Consider the following 27,817-nt stretch of genomic DNA (forward strand, 5'->3'; position numbering starts at 1 on the left):
TCCCAATATGAACCAAAAACAACCCAAAAATTGTAACAAGAAAGTGGTAAATGCCAATAGCCACATACTTTAGTAGATTTCTGTTTGAAAATAGTTCAAAACATTACCCTTTTCCTGGAGTATTCCATGTGCAATTTCTTCTGTAACTACAGGTAGTACTGGGTATATCAAACTGTAGTTCGTCCAAAACAAATTTAAAATTTCTTGCTTGGTATTTTTGTTCAAAACCTACTTTTACTGCACTACTACAAAAAATCTAGATTTTCCCAGAAAACCAGTAAATTACCTGACTTTTCATAGGTTTTCCAGACTGGTAGACATCCTGCATTAAAATTAAAGTGATACTTTTCAATACTGATTCACTGGTATTTGCTCAGCTTAAGTATAATATACACTATTGCATGCTACTAATTATGCTTCTGCTGCTAGGACCAGACAAATAGGAAATGGCACATTTATCATGCACGGAAAAGATGAACACAAATGTGGTTTTTAATTTTAATCATCTTCCACACTTGCATCATACATTCACATATTTCATTCGAAATACTTTAAGAAATGAGTCCTCTTTTTAAATGCACCCTAGGTCCTTCTTCACAAGATAAAAGTCTTCATTCTTCCAGTGTGTCTGTTGTTACTCGATCTCTCCCATATAGATCTGCTTGTCACTAGAAGCTGACAATACTGAAATATAAAGCACATGAGGCTTATATCAACTGCTTACAAGCAGTAGAAAACATGGTCACATATTCTTGTTGGTTTGCAATTATTTCAATCATTTAAACACATTTCTTTTAATGAACTGTTTCTGAATATCATAGGGATGGGACCGATTAATCGGTACTCTATCGGTATCAGCCGATATAAGCATATCGGTAAAATTACCGATTATTTTACCGATCTGATATATCGATAAATATCTTATAATTTAGTGCAAAATTCTGCCATTTTGTTGTATTTTTTATGGATAATCTCCATGCCCTACTTTCTGAAAAAGTAAATGTCTAAATATTCAACTTCTTTTGCACTGCAGTCACCTCGAAACACACATTCATTACGGAGATCCATGAAAATTTCAAGGTCTTCAAGGACCATTTCTAATTTTATATCGGACCGGTAGAATATCGAATATCGCTATTGGTAAATTTTATATCGGTACTGTATCGGTATCCCTAGAATATCAATTGAAAAATGGTTGCTCATTTCACAATCGGTTGTTAGGCTCCAACAATGTAACTGCAATGGAAGATGACACTGGGTTTGTCCCAAAAGACATCTCTGGCATTGCAATCACTGGGAAGGAGAGAGAGAGGAGCGTATGTTTTTTGATTTTCATCAGGCAAGGGTGGTATTGGGTGAACAGTTGGTTTTGGATTGTTTGGTGTGGATATGGAAGGTGGCTCTTGTGATTTGTTTGTTGATGAGGGTGGATAGGTAGCCATGGTTCATTAGGGCTTGGTGCAGATGTAGGTTGTAGTGTTGCCAGGATGAGGGGGATGAAATGAGGCATTGGCCTCTGAGGGCTAGGGAGATTGCCTTTTTGGTGTGGTAGGGGTGAGAGTTGGAGTAATGAAGATACTGGAGGTGGTTGGTTGGTTTGATATGAATGGATTACAAGTGGAATTCGATCTAGGAAGGTCACTTGGTCTTTGGACCAGGTGAATTTGAGGGTGGTGAAGTCATTCAGTTCGTTTAGGAAGGTAGTGAGGGAAGGTTCGCCATGTGTCCAGAGTGAATCTTATATGCCGGCAAATACAGTAATTTATTTGCGAAAACATAATTTATTCACTTATTGATCGATTGATTTACTCTATTTTATTTTGCTTTTTGTGCCCCTTTTGGCTAATTTGCGAAGATGAGAATGAGTGATGATATGATGAAATTGAAGAATGGACTCGCAAACATCCATGCCCAGTTCGGGATTCGAACTCGGGACCCCTGGCATCATAGGATGATCTGCTAACCACTCCACCATGGGGAGTGGCTTTATTCACTTATTGATTTCAGTGACCCACTGCAAGATAGTCATCTATGGATCTCAGCCAGGGAAGTGGTTTCAGAGATTGGTAGAGGCATTCATATTTCCTTTTTGACGAAAACACGAAATGTGAAATAACAGGATGTAATCTTAATTTTTCATGTTGTTGACAGGGGTGAGGTGTATTTTCTTACCACATTTTATCACGAAATGATGCAAAATGAACTGTAAAATGCAAAATAAACTGTAAAACATGAAATTTAGATTACTTACGTGAAATTTAGAAAATTTCGCACTTCCGCATTGCACAATTTAATGGTTAAATCCTATTAATTTCGAAGATCCACTGTCTTCATTCACAAAAGGGTACCCACAGTGGATCTTCGAAATTAATAGGATTTAACCATTAAATTGTGCAATGCGGAAGTGCGAAATTTTCTAAATTTCACGTAAGTAATTTTAAACCACGTTTACCGCAACCATCATGAATGAAATTTAGAGTTTATTTTTCCACAAGACACTTTATGAAGTCTGAATTATCCTGAGAATTATGCAAATCACAAAAATTGATTAATTCTGCTGTAAAAATTTAAGAGGTAAAAATGGACTCCTTTGAACAGGAATAAACTTGATACTTTGACATCTACAAAAATGTGCTACTAGAAGGGGAAATGTTAGTTATGTATAATAAGTGTAGTTTTGAAATCAAATTTAGGGTTTTATTCTTCACTTTCAACACCACCATGTCATTTTATATACCGCTTTTGATACAGAAATGTGCCCAGCTTTTATACCGAACTCGTGATATTTTATTCACCATAAATATGTGGCTCTAGTCAGTGGCATGCCCAAGGGGGGGGGGGGGTTGATGAGGGTTATAATGCTCCCCCTTCACTCAGTATTCCAAAGAAAAAGAACGTCAGAGGTAGCAAAATATGACAAAATGAGGGCTGACTACCAAGAAAAAGGATATATAAGTTCTCCCTTTCGAAAAGCCTGGGTATGCCACTGGCTCTAGTGATTGGGAGTCTAGGAACTCTTGTTCCAGCCTGTCCATGAACAGGTTGCCGTAGGAGGGGGCCATTTTGGTGGCCATGGCTGTGCCACATATTTGCAAGTAGTGCTATTCTCCAAAGTGGAAGTTGTTGCAGTTGAGTACAAGGTTGGCTAGTTGAATCAGGAACTGGATGGAATTTCCACCAATCAAATATAACATGGTAAAAAAAAAAAAAAAAGGTAAAGTGTTCCCCTGTGCATAGCACCATGCATTGAAGGCGTATAGGGGGTGTGGGGCTAACGCCCCACACTTTCTTGATCCGGTCGTGATTGGGGGTGATGTGATCAGCATCATGCCCCTGACCGCCTTTACCCCCCAGGGTTTCCCCCAGGTACCCATGTTATTCGACGCCAGGGGAAAACCTGAATGAGGAAATACACTTCACAAAACAAGGTAAGTGAATCATCTCCTTATATCAGGCTTGAGCAGGGTGGATAAACATCATGATTTTTATTTAAAAAATCATTTTTCATGAATTTTAAATTTAAATCAATTCTTTTTTTTATTACCTAGGTATTTTAAAAAAAAAAACATGCTTAACATTGGTTGTATGGTTTTTGGCACCAAACATATAGTTATGTTTTTTTATATATAAAAAGGATTTTTCTAGTATACAGCACTGTAAAATATTTGAACAGTTTGATGAAAGCAAATAAAAAAAATTATGTAAATATACATTATTTTGTTTCTGAAACTGACCGTAGGTACATAACCTACTATGGAAATGTTCGTTGAGTGTGTTAATAAAACTATAATAATTTCAGTAAACATTATGGGCATATTGTATAATTCTATCTTAAAATCTTAAAGTCTTTGTAGCTGAATTTTGGCATTCTTTTAATGGTAGTTTGCAAAATATCAGCTGCCATCTTTATTTGAAGTTTAATGAGAATGACACCACAGTTTTTACATGAATAGGATTTTGTGTATTTTGCTATTTTTTCCCATAAAAAGAATACTGAATTTTAAATGAAGAGAAATTTAAGTGTGGTTACAGTTTACATATTCCATTTCCTTTGGTATGAGCTTCACCCCATCTGTGCATATACCTTGTTTCCTTTCTTAGAGAGCATAATAAACACTATTAAATGATTACGAGATTAATGACTTTCATCAAAATTGATTCTGATATACAGAGTGTCATTTTAATGGCGCCCACGGACCACAGATTCGTATAGAGGACATCAAAACAAACAACTTTTCCCAGTAACATTTTTCTCACTGGTACGTCGATTCGACGCTACAGCCGTTCAAAAAAAAAAAAAAAAAAAAAAAAAAACAGTTTTGCCGCCTGGATGCTGGCAACCCAACACAACATTTGATCGTACCTGTGACCTCATATCCTGTGACGAAACAGCGCACGGCAGGGTTGCAAGGAACACACAAATTTTGTGAAAAATGACAAACTACCAACCACATTATTAGCTGTAAAACGAAGCGAGAAACGCGTCCAGTAGACCGAACATCATAGCCTACCAGCCAAAAGATCAGCAGTCATCTCAGGGGAAGGGGGAAGTGAACCAACGATATGAGAAATGGTAAAAAACATATTCAAAATGAAATGTCAATGTCAAATGATTTTGTCTGTCTACATCTAAAATATCAACAACAATACATTTTATTGGACTTACAGCTTACACGTGGCTGTTTACGCCCAACTACATGTCAAATATTTGCAAATCTTGTTGCAAGGTTGATATCTACAGGTTTATGTCCAGATGCCATGCGGTATTTTTGTGCTGATAACGGAAGTATCCGAGGTTCACTTTGTTATATTACGGCTAAAACAAGTACAACCACAGTAACAATCTAATGATGAATCAGTACCGAATATACTGCCCTGTTCACATTTGCAAACTATTACATGCGTATCCGGTGCATAGATAAACACATAGTCGTCTTAGAGCTTGTATTTTCAATCATTTTTGACACTTGCCTCATAATGCTCTGAATATACATTATATTATCTGTTGCTTACCTTTGGAATTTTGAGTTATTTCATTTCTATTTTGTCATCTGTTCAGTGTGTCACAGACAAATAGTATCAGAAGAACGAAGTGGATAGACTATATTGTAGATGCCAACTTGGTAATTAGATTTGCAAATATTTGATATGTAAGCTGAGACAAAATTCGATATGACCACTTCCACTTGAATTCTATTTCCTTTCTACTATTTTTCGTATCGTTTGTTTACTTCCTGTTAGGTTAAAGAACGTGTTTTCTCGTTTTGTGTTACGGTACATAATGTGGCTGATTGTAGCTATGTCATTTTTCACAGATTGTGTGTGTTCCTGGCAACCCTGGAACGCATCGCTTCACAACGGGATATGACGTCACAAATGCAATCAAATGTTGTGTGTGGTTGCCAGCATTCAGGCGGCAAAACGGGCTTTTTTGAACGACTGTAGCGCCGAAACGACGCACCAACGAGGAAAATGTTACCGAGAAAAGTTGTTTGTTTTGATGTCCTCTATACGTTTCCGTGGTCCGTGGGCGCAATTAAAATGACACCCTGTATACACAAAAATCCTTATGTACATTATCCTATAAAATATTATTTTAAAGTGATTTAAATTATGATAATCAACCTTCGGCCAGTGTTGCCACAATCTGAGGGTCTACTTTCCCTTTCCAAGGGGCAAAATTTCCCTTTTTACACTGTTTTTCCCTTCACTAAAAACCTTTTTGGTTCGAATTTCCCTTCATGTGGCAACACTGCCTTGGGCTTGAGAAACTCACTTGCGCTTCTAGAAGTCAGTAAGCAGGAGAGCAAGACCATTCGCACTGAGAGAGAAGAAATACTGTGGCACCCTCTTTTTCACGGAACCACCTGTTTACCTCCGCTTGTTCTACATGCCACAAATTCATACAATAACACTCTTTCACAAATACAGTAGGTTGACAAGGCATTCATAAGAATATTAGCAGAATAACAGAACTGTGCACTCTATGCAGACTTCTTCTAGTATGTCAAACATTACTTACTGATTGGTTCCTTAGGATGGAAGTCAATATCGTTGACGCTTCCGTTGTGTCCAGGAAGTTTATACAGTATCCTCCTAGACGTTGTGTCCCAGACGTACACAAAACGATCTGCCGATCCTGCAGACACTTTCGAACCATCCGGAGCCCATGAACATCGTAGAAGATTCTAGAAAATCAGACAGAAAAAGATATCTTGCAACAATCATGAAAGTTTTAACCATAAAACATAAATATTCAGGCTGGGACTGGGTCAATATCAGTGGTATCGAAAAGCATTAATTGCTGATACTTAGGGGCATGCATTTTCGTTTTTGACGAAAACATGAAATGTGAAATAACACATTATAGTGTTAATTTTTTTATGTTTTTGGAAGGTGTGAGGTGCATTTTACTTCCATATTTTGTCAAGAAATGAACTGCAAAATGCGAAATAAACTCTTAACCACGAAATTAGGATTTATTTACCAACGTGACACCTTGTGAGATCTGAATTATCCCGAGAGTTACACAAATCATGGGAAATTTATTAATTCTGCTGTCAATATTCGAGAAGCAAAAATTGGCTTCTTTATACAAGAATATATTTAATATTGTTACAACGATATAAAAGCCACAGGGCAGATCAGTCATTAGGGCATCTGACTACCATGCAAGAGATCCGGGTTCGATTTCCAGCAGGGGAGAACCGGAATTTTTTCCACCTGTTCAAGCAGCTCCGGTGCCCAGCCAGCATTGTATAACATGTGTACCTGGAGGAAACTCTGGGGGGTAAAGGCAGCAAGACCATGGTGCTGATCACATCACCCCCACCTTTGGCTGTGATCAAGAAAGTGTGTGGCTCAACCCCACACCCCCTACATGCCTTTATGGCATGGTGCGATACACAGGGTAGCATTTTACTTTTTTTTTTAATTTACAACTATATAAATGTGCTATTAGAAGTGAAATAATATTTTGTGTAATATGTATAGTTTTTAATTCAAATTTAAGTATTTATTCACCATTTTAACATCAAAATGCCATTTTATATACTGCTTTCGATCCCAAAATATGCCCAGTGTTTGTACCAAAATCTTGATGTTTTATTCACCATAAATATCTGGCTCGACTGATACTTTTTCACAGACCAAGTCTCTTGCAGCATCCGCAAAAAAGCCACATAAAAATTTGTGCACAGTCTAAATATCCAGAAAATTATACAAAATGCATATTTATTAGAACCGAGCAGATACCACTTTGATTACGGATTCCCACCAATACCGATGCTTGAAAATTGTAACAATTAAAATTTATTCAAAATATTGATTAATATTAGTGTGTGAACATTTCACTGCAATTATAAGCATTAATTTACCAGTTTTGCTTTAAAGAATTAAAAAATACATCAGAACATAATAAAACCATCAAATGTTGACCAAGGCTAAATTTATTGTAGAAAAACTTATGAACTAAAATGTAATGTTTCCATCCTCTAACCGGGTCTTCTTCAGTCAAAGATTCACAATAACAGTGCTACCACAGAATATAAGAAATACCTGTTACGTAATCACAAAGTAGTTTTTGCACATAATATTGGTACAAATTCAATTGACACTTCAAATTTTGCATAATTTCCTGAATAATTAGACTTTGCGAAAGTTTAGCACTGCATTTTTGCAGACTCAATGTACAATTAAAATGCCGGAAAAGTTTTCGCCAGTATCAGCAAATAAAATCCAATATTTTCTGATACCAATACAGTACCGGAAAAGCTGTAATAAATTGGCATTATTTTTGCAGCATTGCGACAAAGAAATGGATTTTGTAATTAAATTGATTCCTTCATTCATTTGCTTTATTTTACTTCACTTTTGGCTAATTTGCGAAGATTGGGATGAGTGGTGACATGATGAATGGTTAGTTGTTGTTAGTTGATTTGGGGTTTTAAGACCGCTTTATGCACAGTAAGGCTAATCGGGACTGTACCTACAGTTTAAGGTGGAATCTGAACCACTATGTGCCCCCATTGGGTATCGAACCTGGGACCCCTTGATTACAAGGCGACGATGCTACCACTGCCCATACCCAGGCCGGGATTCGATTCCGGAACCCCTGGCATCGTAGCATTGGAATTAAATAATCATATGAAGTGAAATTATGGATATTTTTAAGCAAAACTCTGGTAGTATGCCATGATGTAGTTGCAATGGAATTATTATAATTTTTAAATATTCTGAACTACTATAAACTGTTGCAAAGTGGTACCAGCCCTAAATGAGGCCTATTGTAATTTGATGGGACAGTATTAACACAAATCAGCAAATATATTCAAGTATAACCACTGACATGAGTACTTCAAATATTACATATACAGGGTAACTCATATTGTATCTACCAATTTGATTTGGCAACCCTGTCAGAATAAACGTTCGCATGTGTGGCATACCTATATCAGTGGAGAGTTGGGGGTCAGGTAATTAGTATAGCATGGAGCGTTGGCCGGTGCAGACGTGGACAGGCACCGTGGTGGAACAATGAAAATCGCCATGCACCTGTTCCAGAGACACAGCATTTTGAGGAGGGTTAGACACTGAAGAGCCACAGGCACTATTGTGAACCATCAGCACTAGCACGTATTCCACAGGACGTGTTGAGACGTGCACTATGGCAGCCTTTCTCCTTCACCTCGAACAGTGCATCCAAGCATATTTTTATTTCATAACCATATGATGTTACTAAAAGCACTCATCGTCTTTCCATTGTCATTTGAAGGTGGTAGATACAATATGCAAAACTCTGTATATCACGAAAACCCAAAACATGGCACATATTGCGCAGTTTATTTTACAAGATTTCAAAGGCAGGAAGGGCATTCTATTTATAACAAAATGCTGTAAAATTAAGTACACAGTGTGACCACAAACAAAAGAATCTTCGGCCAAAAGATTTCATGCCTCTTCCCCTACATTGGTTCAAGTTGGGCCATAAGGAAGCACACTCCACTCTCCTCCCCCTGCAAGCATGAGTACGATAAACAGAATATGCCATTCTGTGCAACTTCTTTTACCCTTGGTCCAAATGTAATATGTGTAGAGGCACGCAAATTTCGTTTTTGACGAAAACACGAAATATGAAATAACATGCTGTAATGTTCATATTTCATGTTTCTGAAAGGTCTGAGGTGCATTTTTCTACCCCGTTTTGTCACGAAATAATGCGAAATGAACTGCAAAATGTGAAATTGACTCTTAAACACGAAATTTACCGTTTATGTACCGACGCAACACTTCCTGAAGTCTGAAGTATCCTGTGAGTTATGCAATTCACGGAAAATTGATTAATTCTGCTGTAAATATTTGAGAAGCAAAAATAGACCCCTTTACACAGGAATAAACTTAATACTCTGGTAACTACATAAATGTGCTATTAGAAGGGATAATTTTATTTTGTGTAATAAGTGCAGTTTTTTAAATCAAATTTAGGATTATATTCACAATTTTAAAACCAAAATGTCATCTTATATAGCACTTTTGATGTGATTATTCACCACTATAACACCGAAATTTTATTTTATTTACCGCTTTTGAACCCGAAATCGACTCAATTTTTATACCGAAATTATGCTTTTTTATTTACCAAAAATATGTGCCTCTACATATGTGAAATAAATTATTGCTGAACTGACCCCATTCCAGATTCAATTATAATTGAATAAATATTCTTTGCACATTATAGCCACAGCCATCACACAAGCAATATTTTGTGTGAACACAAGCTCTGGCCTAACTTGACTGCTTAAACAATAACATCTGTGTGAACAAATAGTAATATTATTAATAAGAACTGCATGCAGGGTGGCCACTCTACGACCATGATAAAATTCAGGTTTTTCACGGTGAACTTTCAAATACGTATTCAGCCAGCCCTCGTGGCAGAGTGGGTAGGTTAGTACATTGTGTTAAGCGAAGTCAAATAAAGCAAATCAGTAAAAAAAAAAAAGAAGGTAAAGTGCTCCCCTGTGCTTAGCACCATGCCATGAAGGCGTATGGGGGGTGTGGGGGTAACGCCCCACACTTTCTTGATCCGGTCAAGACTTGGGGTGATGTGATTAGCATCACGCCCCTGACCACCTTTACCTCCCAGGGTTTCCCCCAGGTACCCATGTCATTCGACACTGGGTGGGCCCCGGGGCCGCTTCCAACGTTAGAAAAGTTCCCGGATTTGAACCGGCCGGGGATCAAACCCGGGACCTTTATAACATGGTAGTCAGACGCGTTACCGACTGAGCCACCGCGGCCAAATCAGTAGAGGCACATATTTTTAGTAAATAAAAAAAACAAAATTTTGGTACAAAAACAGATTCAATTTCAGGTTAAAAAGCTGTAAATAAAATAAAATTTCGCTGTTATAGCGGTGAAAAAGCAGCATATAAAATGACATTTTGGTTTTAAAATTGTGAATATAATCCTAAATTTGATTTAAAAACTTTTTTCCATTAATTGCATAACTCACAGGATACTTCAGACTTCAGAAAGTGTTGCATCGGTATATAAACGGTAAATTTCATTTTTAAGAGTCAATTTCGCATTTTGCAGTTCATTTCGCATCATTTCGTGACAAAACAGGGTAGGAAAATGCACCTCACACCTTTCAGAAACATGAAAAATTAACATTACAATGTGTTATTTCACATTTCGTGTTTTTGTCAAAAACGAAATATGCATGCCTCTACAAATCAGTCAATTTCCAAAAATTCAAGGATACAAGGAGATATTTTTCTCTATTTCAACCATATGTATTACTGCCTATGACCACTCACACACATATTAAGAATATAAAGGGTCTGAGTGATTCCAATCTATTCAAAAATTCTAATTCAATTCAAGATAACGGTTATATAAAATATTTATTTTAAGGTGCAGAGTTCACATTTGCCATGACACATCTGACTTCAAATACTTACACAAACACAAGTCGCAAATGTTATGAGCTCAAAATTATCTATCACAACTTCAAAATATCTTATCTTGCAATAATCTTCAGTCTCTCAGATAGATTGTTCTGCAAAGGACACTAACAAACTAAACGGATTGTTAGAATTCTGTTTAATTATTCATGCAACTGTCTGTTCCTTCTTAAAAAAATTGCTCAGGGCACTTATAAATATGCATAAATTGAATGGGATTTGGATTAATAAAATTTGTAATTTTTTAATTCTACGGAGAGAAACTATCACACAATTCCCCGTGAATAGCCACACTGTATATACATACAAACCATTCTTTAAAAAATAGAATTTACATCCTCTAATACTTGTTTGGGAAATGCCACAAAAAGTAACGGTTTGAAGTTTACCTTTTCAAAGTTGTGCTGATGTCCTGTAAGAATCTTAACGCAGCGTTCCTGTGGAGCGAATGGCCTCACATCCCAGATCCTCAATGTGTTGTCCATGGCGTTTGACAGGACATATGAACCATCAGGAGACAACGTAAGGCCCGTCACAGTGTCACTGTGACCTCTCATCCTGTACAATATGGCATTTTTCCTTAAATCCCAAACCTAAAAGGAGAAAACATCAGAACAGATTGAAATATTGCACTGAGAAACATGTTCCAATGCATCATTTGATGGAATAAGCATACATTCAGTGTACCATGTTAGCATTTATTTGGAATGACTGAGGCAAAGAAATACTGCATAATATATACTGTACTGATGGACCAATATGAAACTTTAGTATTGGCTAATCTCACTTCTAAACTGTCTTTGCAATTCACTTTCATTTTCACTCTTTCAGTGTCACTTTCAAATAAATTAACTTTTTGCAATGTTGTTCCACTTCGATCAGCCATTATCTGAAAATTTGATTTTGATTTAATTTTTGTTATTTATCGTTGATTTTCTGCCATCATTGGCTTATTGCGATGATGAGGATGAGTAATAATATACCTACATGAAATTCATCAAGGGATGCCCAGGCGAGTATTTGAACCCAGGACTCCTGTGCCATAGCCCACTGTGCTAACCTCTCTGCCACAGAGATAAACTATTATCTCAAAATAATGTTACCGTATTTACGCGTGTATAATGCGCACCCTGGTTTTTGATGGGGAAAAGTGACAAAAAAAATATCTCGTGTATACTATGCAGTATAATTCAGGTTCAAGAAATGGTTTTCTTATTCATGATGCTTGCGGTAAACGCGGTTTAAAATTACTTATGTGAAATTTAGAAAATTTCGTACCTCCGCGTTGCACAAACGCCGTACCCTTTTGTAAATGAAGACAGTGGATCTTCGAAATTAATAGGATTTAACCATCAAATTGTGCAACGCGGAAGTACGAAATTTTCGAAATCTCACGTAAGTAATGGTTTTCTTAGTTGTAGATCATAAAGCTGTTGCTATGCCGATCAAAAATGAATGACATCACACCTATTCAATGAGTCACCTGTTGCTATGTGTACCAAGAGGAGAATATCCTCGTGTAAATAGTAAGTCACCAACCCAAGCCACCTCCTCCCGTCCCTCTACTGTTAGCATCCCAAAGCTTTCACCCTTTAACCACCTTGTCTATTCTGTAATAGTAGAAAGAGGGATCAAAATTACAGTATGGATTTGCAGTGCTCGGGAAGTTATTTTCTGTTATTTCTTTACCCAACAAATACCGCTGATACATATTCCATCACATGGGAGGTGCATGCTCAAAGTCTGTCAGAATGGCACTGCTTTTCTTGTATCGCAGAACATTATATTACGAAGTGAAAATTCGTGGGAAATGGTCTTTAAACTTTTATGCGTGGTTTTGCTCATTTTCCCTAGTTTCTCTAAAAAAAAAACATTCAAAATATATACTTTTTCCATGACTGACGTAACATTTATAAGAGGCCCATTCAGGACCGTCAAACTAGCAGTTAGGAAAACAAGATTGCTTTCATTAAGGCATTTACACACTACATATATGTCATATTATAGGTATTTGGCCAGTAATAAATTTTAATCATTATTTTCTTTCTCCTTATCCAAAGTACCACAAAAATCAGAACGTTCCTTCATTTTGTGATGAGTTTATTTCAACTGATTTCACATTAGTGTCGCCACCTTGAATGGAATACTGTTGCCATATTCAGAAACTACAGAATTCAAGATTTATAACAATATATGTTCTGTAAACATGAAAACAATATTCCGTGCATAATACACACCAGTATTTGGGTGCAAAAATTTGGGAAAAAAGTGCACATTATACATGAGTAAATACGGTAATTTGGTGAGTTACAGTGTAAAAGTGTGAAATATCTTTTGGCATACAAGTGCTCGGAGTGAGGCGGAGGGTATGCAGGGGAAGGTTCACAGCTAGCAATTTTTTTGGAAAGCATCCCCCAGCTAAAACCAAAGCTTGACAAAACATCCCCCACTTCAAGTGCTGGAGACACCACATAGGAGAAGGATTAACAACACATTTAAAATTATATGAAGGTTTAAACCTCAATATTTTGACAATTTCTTTGCCAAGAGTTACAAATTAATCATTGGGAAAAAAAATGTCAAGAAGCATTGGCAAATACCTTGATATCGTTATCAATCCCTCCGGAAATGATCTGCTCTGCAGTGTCATTGAATGTCACTGCTGTAACCTGATATGTGTTATTTAAGCTGAGAGAGTTTCCTCTTTTCCTGGTATCCCATAGCTTCACGGAACAGTCATCTGAACCACTACACACCAGTTGTGGGCCTCTGCGAGCTGGGTGGCAGGAGTTAACGAAGGTGTTATGACCTGCGGAAAAAGAATTAATATTTAGTCAATTCATGAAACCAACAATTATACATATATATATATATTATATTGATATGCATTTCAGAACCAGAAACGCAGTGCTATAATTTGGGCATTGTGCAACTCGAGTGTGTGCCCATGTGGTGGCTGGAAACTAAGGATGGACGAATATTGGAAATTTTATATCGCAATATATAAAGGTAAAGTGTTCCCCTGTGCTTAGCACCACGCCATGAAGGCGTATAGAGGGTGTGGGGGTAACGCCCCACACTTTCTTGATCCGGTCGTGAGTGGGGGTGATGTGATCAGCATCACGCCCCTGACCACCTTTACCCCCCAGAGTTTCCCCCAGGTACCTATGTTATTCGACGCTGGGTGGGCGCCGGGGCCGCTTCCATCGTTAGAAAAGTTCCCGGATTTGAACCGGCCGGGGATCGAACCCGGGACCTTTAGCATGGTAGTCAGACGCGTTACCGACTGAGCCACCACGCAATATATTGTCAAGAAAATATCATCACAGAAGATACGATATTTTTTCCACATCATGATATCGGCAATATATCATCTCCTCGATATATATCGCTAAATATCATGATGATATATTGCCGACACGATATATATCGCCAAAATATCATGATGATATATTGCCGACACGATATATATCACCAAATATCATGATGATATTTCACCGACATGATATATACAGCCAAAATATCATGATGATATATCACCAACACAATATAGCTATATCACCAAATATCATGATGATATATTGCCAACATGATATATATCAGCAAATATTGATGATATATTGCCGACATGATATATATTGCCAAAATATCATGATAATATATCACCAAAATATCGTGATGATATATCACTAACACGACATATATCGCCAAAATATCGTGATGATATATCATCTAGTTGATATCGCCTGGATGATATTTTTTCAATAATGCGATATATCGTCTGGATGATATATTGCTACAGGAAACACCTTGCTTGCCAGCGAGATCAGGTGAGCATGTCCCCTCAGCTCAAGTAGCTTTCCAAGCTGAGCTTTCATGAAGCTTCTCTTCAATAAGCACACTGCAAGGTGTCTATCGAAATAACAAATACAAAATTATTGACACTTTTTTCGTTTTTATTTAACCTTTACTTATTTGACCCCTACTTAGGTAAAGTTTTAAAAGATAATAAAAACTTATTTAATGAAAAGTCCCTACCAAAAGACTAGTTAAGATAAACTTAAGCTGGACCTATTAATGCATCCTGGGCTGCATTTGGCAGACAAGCGAGGCTCTGGCATCTGTACTCACAGCCAGTATAATCTTATGTGGGGCTCTGTTGTCATCCCTAAATATTTGTTCTTGTTGATTTGCTTTATTTTAGTTCGCTTTTTGTGCCACTTTTGGCTAATTTGCAATGGGGATGAGTGATGATGTGATGAATGGACACTCACAAACATACATGCCCAGGCCAGGATTCGAACCCGGGACCCCTGGCATCGTAGCACAATGTGCTAACCACTCTGCCATGGGGGCCGGCCCATAAATATTACCCCTTATTTTACCATCATTCATCCTGATCTTCACAATTAACCAAAAGGTGCAGAAAAGCGAAGTAAAATAAACTAAATCAATGAATCATTCATTGTGATCGCATAAATTCTTGACTACAAGTATAATTTCTTGACTTTTTATTGACATACTTCTTGGTATCTTTACTTTCATGCAGGTGGGTGTGTTGTGAAGAGAGATTTATATTAGTTTTTGTGTACTCTGCTAAGGTGATAAGAGACAAACCAATAAATGTTATTACTATTGTTATAATGCTGCAACAATGAGTTTTTCTGTACAATTCTCACGTGAAAACAAACTCACGCAGAAATGTGAGGAGATGATTTTAAAGTGAAAAAGGTAACAGTACAATGAAAATGTTTCCAACATCTTCTGAGACAAAAGTACATTGTCGTCACTTGTCTCAGGTTCAAAAGTGGTACACGGTGATTCGGATCCCATTTTAAACTGTAGATCCAGTCCCAATTAGCCTATCTGTGCACAGAATGGACTTACAACAAAATCTCAAAAGTATGCTATTACCAGTGGCATATTCTACCATGCTATCTGGTTTCGGTAAACCAACTTTTTCGTCAATTAGAAATTTGCTGGAGAATTTGAAGTTGTCGGATTTCTGTGTTTGTTGTACTTGCATGCCTGCCTTGGTGCTTTATTTCTATTGTATCCAAAGCAGGTCAATTTCTCAGAATACGGGGCTGGTTTTTACTTGTAATTGTGCAATATTTAAATTTTAATAAATCTATATATTTAAGCTGAGGGGTTCCAAGGTTCTGGCTGCTACACGGGCCATTATTTTTGCTGCTTTGTTGTGATCTTTTAACTCAAGACATCAAAAGAGTTCAATTCAAAGTAGAAACTGTGAGATTTTGGAAAAGAAGAAAAAAGGGAAAAAAAGAGTAGAATTGTATACTGCATATAAATAAAGAAGTTCTCAATATTGCTTTTGACAGAAAACCTACATTTCAGAAATTACAACATTTCCAGCATTCTTGAGAGTGAAAAGTTATCTCATGGAAAGTAACATTAACATGAATGAAAACGATTCGAAGGTGAACAGAAAAATTCAAACCACAGTACATCTCGAGACTTGCATCCCTAATTCTGAATCATACAAAGTAATCCAGTAGTCAAAATTAGGGGTGTGCAGGACAGAATTCTTTGGGTAGGAATGGGAAATATTTTAAATCCAGACATTCGGGATGGAAAAAAATTGCAATTTCCCAACAAAGTCGGGAAATTTTTGGAACAGGAAATGTTCGAAATTTCCCGAAGCTCTGGAAATCTCGAATTCTACACGTCATTTTCACCTTAAGTGATTGGTTTTGCATTTCTGGTAAAAAAACTAACAATTTCTGATAAGATCCACACATTTACAATGCAGAAAACATCGAGAATTAATGACTTTTTAAAATGACCATTCGGTATTTCCCGAAAAGTTGGGAAGTCATTTACCGAAGTCAGGATTGGGATGGGATCCCGACTTTTTGGGATCCCGCACACCCTTAGTCAAAATAAATATAACATTAAACACAATCAGAAACTCTATTTCTGACTTACCTTTAAGTTTTTTCACCCGATTTCCTGTTTCTATGTCCCACAACCCAAGCGTTTTGTCTGTGCTGGCAGTGAAAATTGTATTTCCGTCTGTTGAAAAATGTAATTCCATAACACCTCCACTGTGACCTGACATAAGACCTATGTTTTCACATTCACCATATGTGTTCCATAAATCTGAAAGTAAAGTTTATTTTTTATAAAATTCCACATCATTTTGATAAAAATTAAAACCTGAAACAACTGTTGTTAAGATTATTTTGAACACAGGCAAATTCACTAGTTATTTTTGGCCATCCTTAACAATAATATAATAATTACGAAAACTGATAATTCAAAATTATCTGAACAATGTAAAGATTACATAATATTGAAATTACTGGAATTTCAATGTAGTGTATGCTCAATAAGGTTATTCAGGATGATGTAATATAAATTTGCTAGAGACAGCAGAAGAAGTGGTTATATATAATTCATAATAACATTTAATGAAATACAACTAGTTAATTGAGCAGTTGTTTCATGGATGGCTGCCACTTTAGCAAAAACATATTTTTTACAATTTTGCTACTGACATACATATCTTTACACCCTAACTTCTTGAGCGTTCCAAGCTCACAGTAAATAATTCACCAAGAAGAACAAGTTCCACAACACATTTAAACCAAATTATTTTTAAAGCCAGTGCTGTCTACAAATACCTCTGACGTGATGTATTACACATAAACCATACAAAGAATAAGAATGGTTCTTCGGTGGCTCAGCAACTGTTCAGTTAGGCATTGAGGGATAAGGAAAATCACCTACAACATTAAAACACTGTAGTAAGAACATACAGTATGTAGCAACAGTCATTACTAGGGAGACAAATTTATGGTAAATAAAAACTGAGGAGAGCAGTAAATAAAATGTTAGATCAGCGGTGGAAAAAAAATTGGCACACACTTATTCATCATGAGAGGAAACAACATACAAAAGAGCTATAAATTGATAAACTACTTCATTTTTATATACTGTACACATACACAAGTATTTAGCTGTCCAACCAAAAATAAAACATCAACACAAAATCACTTCATTTCTAAATTGCATATTCGGGGGAAGAAAGGAATGCAGCTTGACAGGGAGCGAAGTTTTCGAACTGAGATTATGTGCATGGGAAATCCCAATTTGCAACGTCTTCCTGATGTGATCGAAGATAAAACGTTCTTCAGCTGCAAGTGATAGGAAACTTTAGGCAAACGTTTCGTTACAAATTGACAGTTTGTGCACACAACCTCGATTGCCGATTTTTGCATGTTTTCTACTTAATTTGATGATATTTCACTGTTATTTCGCGAAAAAGCATTCATTTCATGGAAAAGCACACATTTTGCATTACTTTGCGAATAAAACTAATGCATATTTCATCATTGGGGGTGTAGTTACATGCAGAATGTTCAAAATTGCATCTTTTTTTCACATTTCGCGATTTCGCGCATCGCGAAAATTCAATGTCCCTAGTCATTACGTACTTAATTAAAAATAGTTACTTGTTTGGAAAAAATAGGAAACAATTACATTCATCATTCAAAGACTTACAAATTTGCCGATCAAATCCTGATGAAGCAATATATTGTCCATCTGGGTGGAACTCTGCTGTGAATATCTCTCCCTGATGACCTTCCAGAAGCATAATGGGTGCCAATAGGCTTGAAGTTCGTGGAGGACCCTGCAAATAAGATATTGGTTAATTTGCACATAAATCAAGGAGGAACCTGTCATCACAGAAACTAACATCAAAAATTAGCTGTTCTTTCATAAAGCACAAATTCGATCAATAACACATTTTCATTTTTCTTGCACATATATAGGAAATTCCTGGATACTCTGAACTTGCAGGTAAGTTCTTATGATGTTGGGTACATTAATGTTGATATATAAATACACATACATCCATGGTGATACCTTTGAATGAAGGCCTAAACAAATTCCAGTTTGTTCTTCATGCATAGCATTAATCACTTATAAATGTTTTCTTTCAAATTTCAATGATTCTGCCTCTCAGGTAGAGTGCAACACATATATCTTTGCCGCTGCACAGATCCCAATTTTTGTTTCGTCTCCCTCTCTCTCAGCATCACGTGTTCTACCCTGCTCGCCAACCTTCGCCATTGTTGCCAATTGTCACCCATTACTGGACATGCTCGTGCAAACATCATTCAAAACAATTGAATAGCCCTCCAGCTCGCGGTTCACAGCGTTCGACAGGGACGGTAATGTGGCAATATAGCATGACGTAGTGGTTGCTTCTTTTATGCAGTGCATGTTCATTGGCTAGCTAGTAACTAGTGTTGCTAACTGTATTAATGAAGCCCTAATTTATATCATGGAAGAAGAAAGGCAAAATGGTGGTGAGTCTTGTTGGATTGGAAGCACCATATTTTTATTTTAAGTATTTGACTGGTTTGACGTTGTGTGCATGCATTGCGTGTGGGTACATGTGTGGTTAGTGAACGTTAAATTTCATAATACCTCCAGTACTATTGTTCATATTTCATCACTTTAGAATTGCTCAAACGAAATAACTTATGTGGATGCTTGAGAATTTTAACTCTCGGCTCCGGCCTGTGTTCTTGTAGGAATTGTATGACGGAAGCTGTTAATTTTGCTGCTAATGCGATGCATATTGCTTTCTTTGTTAAAATTGGCATGCTTTGATGGGTGACAAGTTTATAACAAAGGAAAAAGCTTCAGGGCTTATTGTCCTGTGGCAATATATGAACATCTTATTCTTGTTATTGTTGTGAAACCCAGCATCCTTTGTAAATGTACAACAAAGGCAGCCGACTGTCGCCCATCACAGAGAGGCAATAATACTGCTTAAGGAGTGGTTGTGGTCCAATTGTCGCAATTTAACACATTTGCAGGTTATTAGTTCTCAAACCAGTGGTAGTGTCAGTCGTGTATCAATCGCATATCGTTGCAGTTCCAGAACCAGTGTGGACGGGCTTATTGGGAGTGAACAGTTAAAAAGCCACCAGGTCCTTTAATGCAATGGATTTTTTTTTTTTTACTTTATTTAAAATCACACAAATAATGAATCACTTCTTTGCATCATTTTGGGTAATTTTACGCATGTGTTAGTCCATATTTAGCAAAGTTTGGTAACAGTTCCATATCGGCACAACGTATTTCTTAATTTTTACAGAAGAAACTACTTACGGAAATGAGTTTCTGTAGCATTTTCTTTCATCTTGGAATCTATTTGAACCGGGAATTCATGTATTTTTCAAGAGAAATATCTCTCCGACGCACAATTGCCATTGCTTTAATTTCCTTCCTCTACATGAACCTGATGTTGCATACGTTTGATGATGTAACCCCCTGTCTGTTTCTCCAACCAAGAAGATGAAAAAACGAAATATACATTCCTGATATTACTACGACCTCAAATTGTAACTGTTGACCTAACCTAACCTTACCATGAATGGTTTGTGGGGCTATGCGTGAATGGTTTGTGGGGCATTTTTCGGTTAAGAAGGTTGGAAACACTGGATACCCACTGATGATCCACAATGCTAGTCAAGCTGTGCCCACCATATCGTGTGTTATGCAAGCAAAAAAAGGAAGAGCAATAATTACTCGTAATGTGAAAAATTGAAATTATTTTTATGAAAAAGCATAATTCCACCTTGAAGAATCTTTTGCAATGTAGAATACATAAGTACGAATGTTAAAAATGATGAAATAAACGAGTGAGAGGTGTTGTGCCCATATGGAACTGGTACCGGGTTGTAACAAATCCATTGAAAGTTAATGAAGGGCTAGAGTTAAGAATACAGAGAATGTCTCCAATTTCGTTAATTTTTTGGTATACTAACTAAATTTGGCCTTCTAATCACGAATCTGTTGTTAAAATGCGGGGGTCACGTGAAAATTTTTTACACTTATGTATATAGGCTATATATGTTGCCACGAACCAAAAACCATTCATGGATAGCCCCAAAAATCATTCACGGATAGCCGCACAAACCATTTCCCGTAAGGTTAGGTTAGGCAAGCTTAGTTAAAATGTTGTTCCTAAAAAAATGCGAAACAGCTGTAAAAAAAATTTCCACTTATATCGGCTTTTTTCCCTATTTCCACACGTGACCCTTGCATTTTAGCTAAGCTTGCCTAACCTAACCTTACGGGAAATGGTTTGTGCGGCTATCCGTGAATGATTTTTGGGGCTATCCATGAATGGTTTTTGGTTCGTGGCAACATATATAGCCTATATACATAAGTGTAAAAAATTTTCACGTGACCCCCGCATTTTAACAACAGATTCGTGATTAGAAGGCCAAATTTAGTTAGTATACCAAAAATTAACGAAATTGGAGACATTCTTTGTATTCTTAACTCTCTCCCAACACATAACTGTCCATGACTGTACATATCAATCCCAACCCAGGTTATAATGCATGCCGTTCAAAACTCAACGTTAGATAGAGCTGATATTAAAATTTCTGTATCCGCCAAACTTCAGAAATCCCATTATTTTCTTCTTTTTCACATTGTTACTTACGTATTCTGCATTGCTAAGGATTTTGTTTTTTTCATGACAAGAAGTTCAATTTTCCACATATCAAGTAATTATTGTTCATTAGTTTTAAGGTTGCTTCATACACAATATGGTGTGCAAATCTTGACAAGCGTTGTCTATGATCACTGGGTGTGCAGTGTTTCCAACCTTCTTCATCGAAAAATATCTACTTTTGTGTTACTAATTTTGTAATTATTTCCGGGTTCGAAAACCCCATGAACAGATAGCCCCATGAACCATTCATAAATAGTCCCACGAACCACGCACGGCAAGGTTAGGTTAGATTTGGTTAGGCAAACAGTTAAAATTGTCATGTTCTTCCAAAAAATGGCTTGGTTGGAAACACTGACCGGGGGTTACATCATCGAACGCACGGAAGATTTGGTTCACGTAGTAACAGCTTTCGTGCATTGAGACACATTAATCTTCAAAAATAGCTACATGATTTACCGGCGAAATAGGTAACAGTTTCATACATCGAAGACATATTTCTTCAATTTTACACAAGAAACTACTTACAGAAATGAGTTTCTCCAAGGTTTACAACGTTCGTCGAAGTATTTTCTTTCATCGTGGAATATATTTGACCGGGAAATCATGTATTTTTCAAGAGAAATATCTCACCGTCGCACCATTAACGTAACCAAACCTAACCTAACCTTATCGGAAATGGTTTGGGGGGCTATCCGCGTATGGTTCGTGGGGCTAACCATCAGCTACCCATGCATAATGTATAATTTCCACCGGTGACGAACATGATAGTAGGTATTTTTCGGTGAAGAAGGTTGAAACACTGCATACCCACAACGTGAGTCAAGATGTGCCCGCCATATTGCGTGTTCTGGAAGCGAAGAAAGGAATTAAAAAAAAAACACTCAGAATGTGAAAAACTGTGTCTGTTTTTGTGTAAAAAGCATAATGGCACCTTACCGCAATACACAATTGGTAAGTAAAACACAAAATATCCAATTTTAATGTGTCTCCGATCTATGAAACTGGTACCATGAAATAAATTAAGCAATGGGAAAAAACACTTCCACGACCTTTCAAAAGTGTATGAAAAGTCAGTTCGGTAAGTAGTTTCTCCTGTAAAATTGAAGAAATACGTTTTGCGGATATGAAAATTTTGCCAAGCTGATTTCTGTAACAACTGTGCCTCGGTGCACTGTAGCGATTTTTTTATCGAACGGATTAGCAACACTGGTTCTCGCATTGTGCTGCACCGATCGCGACAGAAACTTATGGGTTACACTATAGTAGACAGTAGCATTGGGAACAAAAATCTGACTTGTATTTATTCTACATTGTTGCTTATCGCAAAGTATTTTTACATCCCTCCAATGTAAAAAATAATTTAGTTGAATTTGTAGATTAATTCCTCACACGGGCTTCTTTCAGGTACCAGTCTGTTATAGGGAAAACATATTTCATTCCTCCATTTCCTCATTTTTTACATTTGTATTTACCTATTATGCATTTCGAAACATTATTTAAGGTGGGATTTTGCTTTCTTTCACTGAAATAATTGTAATTTTTCACATTACGAGTATTTATTGTTAGTTTATTTTTAGCTTCCGTTACATGCAATATGGCGGGCAATTCTTCACTAAAGTGAAGACCCTGAGACCTTCTGTAAACAAAACCACGTGCATGCAGAAAGCATTGCAAAGTCATAGAAGTAAAATAATCCACACGAAAATCCAGTGTTGTTACAGGATTCATTACGTAAGATAAAACAACGGCCAATTTGTAGTATGGGATACGCTGCTGCAAATGACGTCTCACTTTAAACCCAATGCTCTTTCTTTTGTACTTATTGCTTCACCTTTATGGTTAACTCTTTGCACCAGTATTCATTTCCCAAAAATTTGCCTTCTTTCTTGCATGCGAATTGAATATATTTTTTACTTGCATTTTTTTAGACAATATGATATAACATGGTAATGTATATTTCTAAGGTTTGATACAGGTGGGAGTGTATTTGAAATTTGTTTGTAGATTTTATGTAAATTGTATCTTATGTAAATAAAATACATAATGGGCATAAACAGCCATATGCAATGCTGTAAGTCCAATAAATATATTGATGATGATGATCAAAACAAGACAAAGAAAGTTCGTAAATTTATTGGGGTGGGAACTTTGACAAGCATCCTAATAACTATTTTTGTTCCGCCAAATATAGTGCACTTCGTAAAATAACTTGGTGACATGGCAAGTGTGAACATTTTGTAGGAATATGCATTGTAACTTTCAATGAGCTTAGAGATTTGTGTACATAATGACATTTTATAACATTGGTTATATTCTAAACATAATCATGTGAACAGCAAGGAAGTAGTGCCATGGCGAGTTCTATGCATGCAGGAAGGTCTCTGTGTTCTCCGAGCTTGTTTTCAAAGCACCAAAGGGGCGAGAAACAGATTCTACTCAATATTTATGTAACGTTCTGTCAGTGGTATCCCAGTGCAGTGGCGTGTCAGTGTCTGCAGTTTTAGGGGTTATGAAAGAGAGAATGACCAGGAAAGTAACAATGTATGCGGCTGCATATTCGCCTGATGTTTTGAGAGTGGGTTCTCAAATTCAGAGGCTCTTATATAAAATGAATAGGTGCAGTGAACTATGAGTGTAACAACAGATCATTGCAGTCATGAATCAGCTGACGCAGAGTGATACATCGAATCGGTGAGAAGGTTTGTTTACAGAAGTTCTCAGGGTTGGTGATTTACACTTTAGCGTCGTCTATCATCTGTGAGTAAGCAGTGTTTCCAACCATCTTAACCTAAAAAATCCTACTTTCGTGTTACAGATTTTGTATTTCTTCCAGGTTCCAAAACCCCACGAACAATGCACGCATAGCCCCACACACCATTTACGGATAGCCCCATGAACCATGCATGGCAAGGTTACATTAGGCAAACATAGTTAAAATTGTCATGTTCTGGGAAAACAATGGCGTCGTTGGTAACACTGTAACACATTATTCTGTAACACATTATGGTCGGCGATAGCGTACTGGTTCAGGACACGTTGTGCGAGTGTTTTGTCGATTTATGCAGTGTTGCAACCTCATTCACCAGAAAAGGCTAGACTCTACTTTACATCCTTATCTAAATGGTGATTGCTTCTTCGTGTTCGCGGTGCGCGTTCATAGTGTGGCGGCCGGCATCTCTTAGGGTAAGTACCTTTTCCTTTTTACACTTCCCCACTAACCATTCACGGGTACGAGGTATGCCTACGAGGTTAGGTTAGGCCTGTTAGGTTAGGTTCCCTTAGCACTCATTTCACCCCTAAATATGTGCTTCATCATCAAAAAAAATCCTCAGTACGTTCAATTACGAATATCTGGACAACATCGTTATTTTCTCAATTTACTCCTCCAGGAAATTTTTCCTCGCTTTGGGATTTACGTTGTTGAATTCCTTATAAAATAAGCTTTCCAACGATATATGACACGTATTCGTTAGGAAAAGGACAAACTAGAGACTTACCCCGGAATATACCTACTTTCGTGCCCATATTTGAAATTATGCTAATACCTCACAAACCATTTTCCATAAGGTTAGGTTAGGCAAGCATAGTTAAAAAAAAATTGGTAAAAATCTGATAGTCCCCAGACACCTATAACTTTTTCGTTTTGTGAATTTTTAACATTTGTACTTACCCATCTGCTTCGCGGAACATTCTTGAAGGTGCATACACTTTTTTTGATGAAAGTAATTTCAATTTTTTTTTATATAAAAAAGTGTTTTTGTAACTGAAGAACATACGTTTCCGCAAATGGTTTGTGGGGCTATGCGTCAATGGTTGAATTTCCGCTATGAAACATACCCACATCACAAAAAACACCTTCCAGATGTTAGACAATGCTACATGAACTAATTACCATAAGTAGTTTCTTCTGTAAAAATGAAGAAATCTGTCCTGGGAATATCAGATTAGTACTAAAAAATTAAAAATACTCTACACGTCATGTTCTAGTGAAAACACGGCGAGTTTGAAACACTGACTACATGGTTACATCATCTAACACACAGAACATTGTGCTCTCGTGAAGAAAGCAAATGGCGGCAGCAGAAACAGCGTGTCAGACAGAGATGTTTGCAGAAAGCAACATGTATTGCATTAAAATAGATCAAAACTACATTCATGAACTTCCACAACGCTACAGAAAATGATTTCCGTAAGTCCTTTCAGTAAATATGCGATATCGCCCGAACAGATTTCTTCAAATTTACAGGAGAAACTACTTACTGAAATGTACTTACTTAGCATTGTCGAAGTTCTTCGAGGCATTTTCTTTCGCGCAAACTGAAAACTTCACCATAGAATGCTGCAGAACAAGAAATAACAACTTTTTATGTAAGGAACTTGCATTTTCCGTAAAGCGACAACATTATGCCATTGTTTCCATTATGTACCCGGAGATGGGGCGAGCATCGAAAGTCACGCGGTCTCGCCAGTGTTTCCAAACGTATCTTTTTCTAGCAGATTTTTTTTTTAACTATGCTTACCTAACCTAACCTTGCCGGAAATGGTCCGTGGGGCTATCGTGAATGGTTTTTGGGGCTATCCTTCAATGGTTTGTGATGACATAATGAACACGAAAGTAGGTATTTTTCGGTGAAGAAGGTTGAAACACTGCACACCCACTCCAAATCGACAAAACACAAGCAAGACGCGCGATGATCCAAGACGAGTGCACGCCATATTGTCTGTTACCCAAGCGGAACAAGGAAGACAAATAATGACTAATAATATGAAAAGTTGACGGTAACAGTTTCATGCATCGGAGACACATTTCTTCAATTTTACACAAGAAACTACTTACGGAAATGAGTTTCTCCAAGGTTTACAACCTCCGTCGATATATATTCTTCCTAAAACTTCATCCTACAATGCAGCAGAACAATAAATAATCACTTTTCATGTAATAATATTGCGCATTTTGTGAAAATCGACAACATCATGCCGTTGTTTCCAAGATGTACCTGCAGATGGCTCTAGCGTCGGAAGTCACGCGATCTCGCTAGTGGAATCAGGGTTTCCAAACGCGCGATTTTTTTCGACAAACGCAATTTTTTCTTCTTCGAGAAACGCGCGGTTTTTTGTCGAGAAAGGAAAATGGTTTTTCGATGAATTTAGGGGTGAAATGGGTGCTAATGGAACCTAACCTAACCTCGTGTGAATGGTTCGTGGGGCTACCCGTGGATGGTTTTTGGGGCTAACGTCAATGGTTTGTGGGGCTACCCGTGGATGGTTTTTGGAGCTAACATCAATGGTTTGTGGGGCTACCCGTGGATGGTTTTTGGGGCTAACGTCCATGGTTTGTGGGGCTACCCGTGCATGGTTTTTGATCCCGGTTTTTTACAACTTTCATGCACAATAGAGTTGGAAACATTGATATTCGAAAACAAAAGAAGCGTTACAATTCGCAAAGCAAGCGATATCGCACCGTGACGTGCTTTCCGTAGCATTAAGGAAAATGGTTTATTTTAGCAGAAAAAGTGTTTGTTTTCGTTCAAAAAGCATATTGGCACCTTCCACTATGTTCCGCAATACATAATTGGTAAGTACAAACCACGAGAAAGACAAAATATCCGATTTAAATGTGTCTCCGATGCATGAAACTGTTACCAAAGTTGACACTATTTTATGAAAATAGGCATAACTTTACTAAAGAATCTTCCGCAATGCAGAATAGGTAAGTATCAATGCTAAAATGAAGGAAATAAATGAGTGAGAAGTGTTCGGGCGATATCGCATAATTACCGTTCTTTCTCCTGTAAATTTTAAGAAATCAGTCTCCCCTATAATATAGTGGTACCAAGAGCTTTTGTGCATAGGAGAGGCATTAATGTCTAATGTCAAAAAATACATGTTTGACCGACCGAATATATTGAACGAAGGGAGAAAACACTTCCACGACCTTTCAAAAGTCTACAGAAACTCAGTTCCGTAAGTACTTTCTCCTGAAAATTGAAGAAATGTGTTTTCCCTATAACAGACTGTTACCCCTTTTCCTTAATGAACAATTAGAGAAAACACTAATATTTACTTACACTTTGGACAACACTGGTCTCTCGGCTTTGGACAGAAACCAGTTCATTTCTGGTTTTTTTGGCTGGCACCAAGGCCAGATCTTCCGCCTTCCTCTTTAAATCCATCACAGGCATGTTTTCCTTTCAAACAACTATGTTGTTTCTCTTGTAGTTAATGAATTTATATTGCACTATTTACAAGCATCTTAAGCCCTCTTCTTTTTCTTCTTCTGACCCTGTCAGACAAAACACTAGTAGTATGTCTATGCAAAACACTGTCGACTTTGGCCAACGTT

The 27,817-nt window shown here is 37.1% G+C and overlaps 1 protein-coding gene across 1 annotated transcript; it reads right to left on the bottom strand.

Moving 5' to 3' along the window:
- Nucleotides 1-484: 484 nt before the first annotated feature.
- LOC145982035 (U5 small nuclear ribonucleoprotein 40 kDa protein-like) lies at nt 485-27,773 on the bottom strand. Its single transcript, XM_083115604.1, has 7 exons — nt 27,543-27,773; nt 18,495-18,624; nt 16,917-17,090; nt 13,568-13,776; nt 11,357-11,560; nt 6,023-6,188; nt 485-684 (listed from the first exon to the last, which is right to left on the bottom strand). The coding sequence occupies exons 1-7, from the start codon at nt 27,654-27,656 to the stop codon at nt 635-637; spliced, it is 1,047 nt and encodes a 348-aa protein (XP_082971730.1). The 5' UTR covers nt 27,657-27,773; the 3' UTR covers nt 485-634.
- Nucleotides 27,774-27,817: the final 44 nt, after the last annotated feature.

This window comes from Lepisma saccharinum, chromosome 30 (genome assembly GCF_977018435.1).
Source record: "Lepisma saccharinum chromosome 30, izLepSacc3.1, whole genome shotgun sequence".
Classification (NCBI taxonomy): domain Eukaryota; kingdom Metazoa; phylum Arthropoda; class Insecta; order Zygentoma; family Lepismatidae; genus Lepisma; species Lepisma saccharinum.